At 39.6% G+C, this 6,315-nt stretch overlaps 1 protein-coding gene across 1 annotated transcript; it reads right to left on the bottom strand.

Annotated features, from left to right (window-relative positions):
- Positions 1-1,076: 1,076 nt before the first annotated feature.
- Positions 1,077-5,176, bottom strand: LOC103144347 (zinc finger protein 112-like). The gene is made up of 2 exons (XM_007561291.2): positions 4,860-5,176; positions 1,077-3,856 (listed from the first exon to the last, which is right to left on the bottom strand). Exons 1-2 carry the CDS (start codon positions 5,038-5,040, stop codon positions 2,931-2,933), a joined length of 1,107 nt encoding a protein of 368 aa, XP_007561353.1. The 5' UTR covers positions 5,041-5,176; the 3' UTR covers positions 1,077-2,930.
- Positions 5,177-6,315: the final 1,139 nt, after the last annotated feature.

Raw genomic sequence — 6,315 nt, 5'->3', positions numbered from 1 at the left:
GCAGACACGTCTGCAGGGTTGGAGTCAGGTGAACTGTTATTCTGACTTTGATAAACAATCACAAGGAAGGGTATTTATTTACAAGTGATATATGCATCAAGTCTCTTTTCAAGCGACAGCTGATAAGCCTTGGCATTGCGAGTGTAAAAGAAGCCATGGATATCAGTATTATTTATTCACATAATTTGATCATAGCTCATGTCTTCTTCTTTTTTGTTGTTGTTTTTACTTTGAAAAATTGCTGCCAAGTGTTCTTAAATTAAAGTGGTAAGTGTGCCCCCAAAAGACGTAAACATGTTACTGCATAATCATTTGCAGCATGTCGGCTTTTACTGAATCACTCAGAGTTGCTGAGGACTTTTGCAGATATATTTTGAGTATGATGGAATTAAGTATGATACTGTAATGCAACAGCTTTTTGTCTTATATTAGTAAAAGCTGAATAGGAGCAATAGTGAGGATTATACATTGCAGGGTAAAAAACAAAAACAAAAAGGATCTTCCCAGGGCTTATGAACGTTTTTATGTTTTTGTCATGGAGACCACAAAATGTAAATGTCTTTTACAATGATTTTATCTGGCAGACAGTCACAAAGAAATAGAAGTCCAATTTTTTTCTAAATTACTAGTCAGTCGCCTTTATTGCAAACCACGTACAACAAATCCAACACAATCAAACGTCTTCAGATTAGCAATTAGTCCGCTTGCACCCAATTTTATCTTTGTTTCTCAGTGAGCTGTTTTGCAAAGAAAGGGCAAAATCTGAACATTTTGAGACACCCCCAAAAGACTTGGCCAGTAAAATCTGATCCTACAAAGTGTTGACTCACAGAGACTGAACACAAATGCACTAAACTCTTCAGTACAAACGCACGCTGTAGTTGGAATGTGAAAAAGTATACAACGATGTATAAATATTTTTTGCAAGGCACCATATGCACACCACAATGGTTTTTTATTTGAAACATATTTTATAGCGGTGGGAAATCTTAACATTCTCTGTAGCTATAAACTCTTTCAAAAGACTCTATTTGCAGATTCGGTACTCTTTACAATAATGCAAGAAACTCACAGCAGATGATCAGGTATTACTTTATTTGAAAATAACATTTAATTGGTAAAACACTGTACAGGGTATGTGCTGGGGAGCTAAGATCCCCCTAGGAAGACAGCATGTGATGAGCTACTGGCCAGTTGTGAAAAACTAGCAACTGTTTGTCGATTTGTTACACACATGGGGAGATGAGCGACCAACGAGGCTCTGCAATACTCTGCTGGCAACAACCTCCATTCATGTCCAAGTTTGGGTTGGTTCATCTTTTAGCTAAAATCTGCAATACAAATCAGCTTGTGCTTATTCCAGCATCAAACAAAAACAAATTTATTTTTTTTATAGCGAAATATCACTCTGTAATGCAACGTCCTGATGTAAATGGAGACTTAATTCTGTGGCCCAGCAATGTAAATAGAAAATACTTTTATTATTTCGTAAAAACCCAGCTTTCACGTGAACACGAAAAAGTAAATGCAAACCCCAAAAACTTCACACATTGTGGAAACACTGGTGCACATTAAGCCTTTACCCGCTTAGCACTGATAGATAAGTGGTTCTGTTAATACTGTCTGGCTCAACTTCATTTGTGCATCTGCAAGCAAAGATACCACAGCAGATGTTATGAATTAACAAAAAAAACCCCAAAAAAACACCATACATTCCTAATATAACAGTGAGATAGAACAAGTGGCATTCCACACAATATCACATTATTTTACTGGTGAAGTCTCACGTTAGATTTGACACCGATCACGTGAGATGGCAGTGATTTGCTCTAAGAACGCAGCAGCACTGAGGAGACAGAAGAAAGACGGGATCAAAAGTGAAACAAAACTTGAAAGTCAAGTCAGACGTTAGAGATACAACAATCATAATCAGTCGTCTTTCCATTAGTTTGAGGTTTTTAACCTTTGAAATAACGAAGCATTTTTTTCATCGTGACAAAATGAGACTTTTCCGTTCATGTGTTAGTTTTGTAGCTGCATCATTCTTTATATCAGAATTAAAATTAGAGCGACTGTAACTCAAATGATAACTGGAGATAAAAGGTTTTTTTTTTATATTAAATGTTAAGTGGTTTGCCATACCCACATGCTCCTTTTTGTGTTGGCGCCTCACCAGCTGCAGCATGAAGTTGTTTGGTCTGCTTTCAGTATGAAAATGAACCAAACCAGACAGAGGTGGGAACTGTTTCAGCACTACCATCCACTTGAACCAAGTTCTCAAGATCACACTGGTGTGACGAAACTAAAATCTCCTAAACATTAAAATCGGAATTAAGTCCAACTGAGAAAATCACACTGAATACTGTGGCGTTAACGTTCAACAAAACTTTCTAAGTTATCGGTACTGCTTCATGATACACACTTTGAAAAAAAAAAAAAATTACTAAGAATTGTGCTTAATCTTAATTTTAAAACCAACAAAAAGAATGACCACAAAGAAAATGTGTAGTCTGCAGCTCCAGCCACATGGACACAGTGACCACCTGGTAATAAACTGAATGTGCTGATCATTCTCGATACGTCCCCCGCTCCAAGGCTTGTGTGGAAGACTCCATGCTAATCATAAGGCTGGAAAAACACTACGTAATCCTGAAAAGTCCAGCTAATAATTCAAATTGTGTCTACTTTAATAATACGTAATGATAAATACAAAACACTGTAAAGAACGTTACTAAACTGGCTAATACAAACTATATAAAGGAAGTGAGAAACTACAGGTTTGGTTAGAAAGTGTTCTTTACAGAAGCAGGACTTCTACGTTCTCAGAAGTAGGAAGAAATGCCTCGTCAGTGGCAGCAAATGTAGCTTTTTATTGAAAACTTTCCCACAACAACGACAACGGCGACGACTCCCAAAGTGAACCCCTTCCATCACTGCCCCGAGAAGTAGGTCCCCTCCCGACTGTGCGTCTGAAGGTGCCTTTTGATTTTGTCAGAGCGGCTGAAGCACTTGCCGCACACGGGGCAGCTGTACGGCTTCTCTCCGGTGTGGATCCTCATGTGGACCTTCAGGTGAGCCATCTGAGTGAAGCCCTTCCCACAAATCTGGCAGCGGAAGGGTTTTTCCCCCGTGTGGCTCCGCTGGTGCTCCTGGAGCCTGCCGGAGGAGCTGCAGCATTTTCCGCACACTCCGCAGCGGTAAGGCTTTTCTCGAGTGTGCACCTGCACGTGGACGTGCAGGTGTCCGACGTGACTGAACGCCTCGCCGCAGACTTTGCAGCAGAACGACGACGTGTGGCCCTGCAGGGCAGATTTTTGATGGGGGCATTCCATGGCATTGGCCCCTTGGTTCCTCATGAGAGGGGTTTGTCCTCGGTTGGGGCCGGTCACCGCTCCTTTGGCGCCGCCCATCTGTCCGCCGTTCTCAACTCCAATAATGTCAACGTTGTTCTCATTTGAGCAGTTTGGGTTGACCGGCGCGAGAGGCTGGGCACCGCTGCTGGACGATGCGGCACCTCTATGACAGCCGCCGCCGCCGCTCTCGCCCTTCACGTGCCTCGATGCGTTGCGAGATGCAGGATCCCTCTCCCTGTTCTCCAGGCCCTGATTCTGAGGAAGGCCGGATGTGTGGGGACCCTCCTGAGGGTATTCGTTCGCTACACGTGGGGGGGTGAACATGTTTTCTGCGGCACTGCAGGAGCCATGTCCTCGAAGCTGATCTTCTCCCTGGTTGGGCCGCATGTCTCTTTTGTCTTTGATCTGAATGGGAATACGCTCTTGATGTCCCATACTTGGACTCCACTCTCGACGGGGATGCTCACCGTCCTCTTCCTCCAGCAGCGCCATGGACGAGCGATCTGAAAGGAAAGAGGCAAGAAGTGTAAAGGATGAAAATAAAAGTCGTGCAACCAAGGATATGTCACATGGAGGCAAAGGAAGTTAATTCAAAGAGACTTTCAATTGATTTCAAAGTCTGGAGAGAAACCAGTCAGAATACACACCTCCACAGCAATATAACAGTACAGTTGGTTAGCACAAAGACTTGTGGGCACTTCTTATTCCCATTGGTGGTCCAACCAGTTATTCTGGAAATAACTGGTTGGTTATCTTTGGAACTGAAATTAGTTTAATGATCTAAAACACTACAATGTGACAAAAAGCAGATAAAGTCTGCTTTTTGTCACATTGAAATTGTGATTAATTAGCCCACACTAGGTTCAGATCAAAAATTGGAACTTATCTGTAACTTACTACCGAGATTTAACAATGTTTCTTTAGATAAAAATATAAAACAGCTGAGTGTCTTTTTGTTTCAAGCCTGAATATTCTTTGTTGTGGTTTTTATTTATGCGTTTATTAGCATGTTCTATACACCAAAGTGCTTCCGGGAGCGGGCAGACATAAACACAACAAACAAAAAAAAAGAAATAAAAACAGCTAATAATTTCTATTGATGCACTCTTATGTTCCAAAAAAATCCAAAGAAGGTCTCGAAACATTTTTCTAGCTGCCATCAGTTGTTGTGTGTCCCTGCATGCCGAACTAATGCAGGGTTATTTAAAATAAACTGTTAAAGCGCAAAGGAAGAGTTAAACTACACTCGGTCAGGTCTAAACTGGATGTCTGCTAGCTGACTGGCTAACGAACAAAGGTCGCTAACATGTTAGCCGCTTCTCAGCAGCAGCTAATAACACTGAGATTTCCACAACAGTTCTGCGAGGATATTCTTCAGCATCGGATTAATAAATTAGACATTTGTTCCAAACGCCTATCCCCCCATGTCTGAATAACTCTAGCTTTAGCATGACTTGGTGGCAACGACGCAAACAGTTTCCCCGTTAGCTCCTTAAAATAGCTAACCTGGCCATATCTCTATCCCAGCGTCTCGGAGCCTCCGTCTCAGATGGTCGTTCTCCCTCTCCCTGATCGCGATCTCCTCCTGGTACTCCAAAATCGTGTCCTCGACAGACTTGTAAATCTCCTGTGCGGCAAGCATAAGACGCTCAGTCAGAAAGACGTTCAAAAACTGAAGTTTGGTCATTTTCCTAGATTACTCGGGAGATCCTGGGAACATCCAAAATGGACCAAAAGGATGCTTTTCCCAGTCACGTGACGTGGATCAGCGCTGCTGCTGCTGCTGCTTCTTCTTCTTCTTCTTCTTCTTCTTCTTCTTCTTCTTCTTCTTCTCTCTCCTCTCGATCTTCGCCTTCTCCGAGAGTCGATATATGTCAGGCTGATTTGTCATTTAATAGTGTACGATTTCTCACGGTAGTATTCATAATTGAAAAAGTCTTCGTCCAAATAGATGGATAATTCAGCTATCCATAATGCAAATTAGTCTTAATTCCACATGAGGTATTCCAAATATCATTGTTTACAGCCAAAGGATTAATTATTTAATAAAACATTTTTGAAATACTTTTATTGGACTAGGGGCATCAAGGACAAAAGGAGCAGGGGCAGTGAATTAACCATGTTTTTATTTACAGAGCTTTTTTCAAACAGACCAAAATAAAGTGATAGGAAACAACAGGCTGGAAAGCAGAAACTATACAAAAACCACAACCACACAAACCACACAAAAACTATACAATTAAATAAGAAAGTAAATTGGAGTTTAGTTTAAACACTTTGTAAAGTTGAGTAATTATATGAATAAAAAACCAAGTGTGGTAAATACATGTTTTCAGTATTATGAAATTATAAGTTAATCTAAAGTTCAAAGAAACTAGACTTAATGTGATCATTTTTAATTTTGTAAAAAAAAAAAAAATTCTTAATCACCTATACTTAAGCTTTTAAGTATAAACCGGACTTACATCAATGTAATCGTTCTTTAATATTTCACTATGATAATTGATACATGACTGTAACTACACATTTTCTTAATGATGTCCAAATCACTATTTTAGTTTTATATAAATCTTTTTGTTACAAAATATTTTAAGAGCGATTACATTTTCAAGACTAGGCTTAAACTGACCATATTAAAAGAGTCATTCATTTTTGATTGATATTAACGGTAAGAAAAAGAAAAAATGACTGTCGTTATTATGAAAGCTTTTGTTGTTGTTTTTTTTTTCATTAAAAACTCAAAGAAATTAACCCAACCACTGTCGTTCTCCAAGATGTCCATCAGAGGGCGCCAGCGGCATTTTATCAGTGTAATTGTTTAATGTTTAAACTTTTCTAAGGATTTTGTTGAAATGAATTATTTTTAACATAATGTTAAAATATTGGGAATAGCATAGGCTCTTTTTTTTATTACATAGTAATTTAAAGAAACTTTTATTAAATGAGTTCACAAACTTGTTTC

Source organism: Poecilia formosa, unplaced genomic scaffold (assembly GCF_000485575.1).
Source record: "Poecilia formosa unplaced genomic scaffold, Poecilia_formosa-5.1.2 Scaffold124, whole genome shotgun sequence".
In the NCBI taxonomy this organism is placed as follows: Eukaryota; Metazoa; Chordata; class Actinopteri; order Cyprinodontiformes; family Poeciliidae; genus Poecilia; species Poecilia formosa.
The sequence above is the reverse complement of the archived record's forward strand: the minus strand, read 5'-3'. Positions and strand labels throughout refer to the sequence as shown.

Bases quoted from the DNA above. Each gene is read 5' to 3' on its own strand.
- LOC103144347 (XM_007561291.2), bottom strand. From the start codon at position 5,040: ATGACCAAACTTCAGTTTTTGAACGTCTTTCTGACTGAGCGTCTTATG. The intron at 3,857-4,859 runs GTTAGCTATTTT...CTTTCCTTTCAG, and splicing joins TGGGATAGAGATATGGCCAG to ATCGCTCGTCCATGGCGCTG.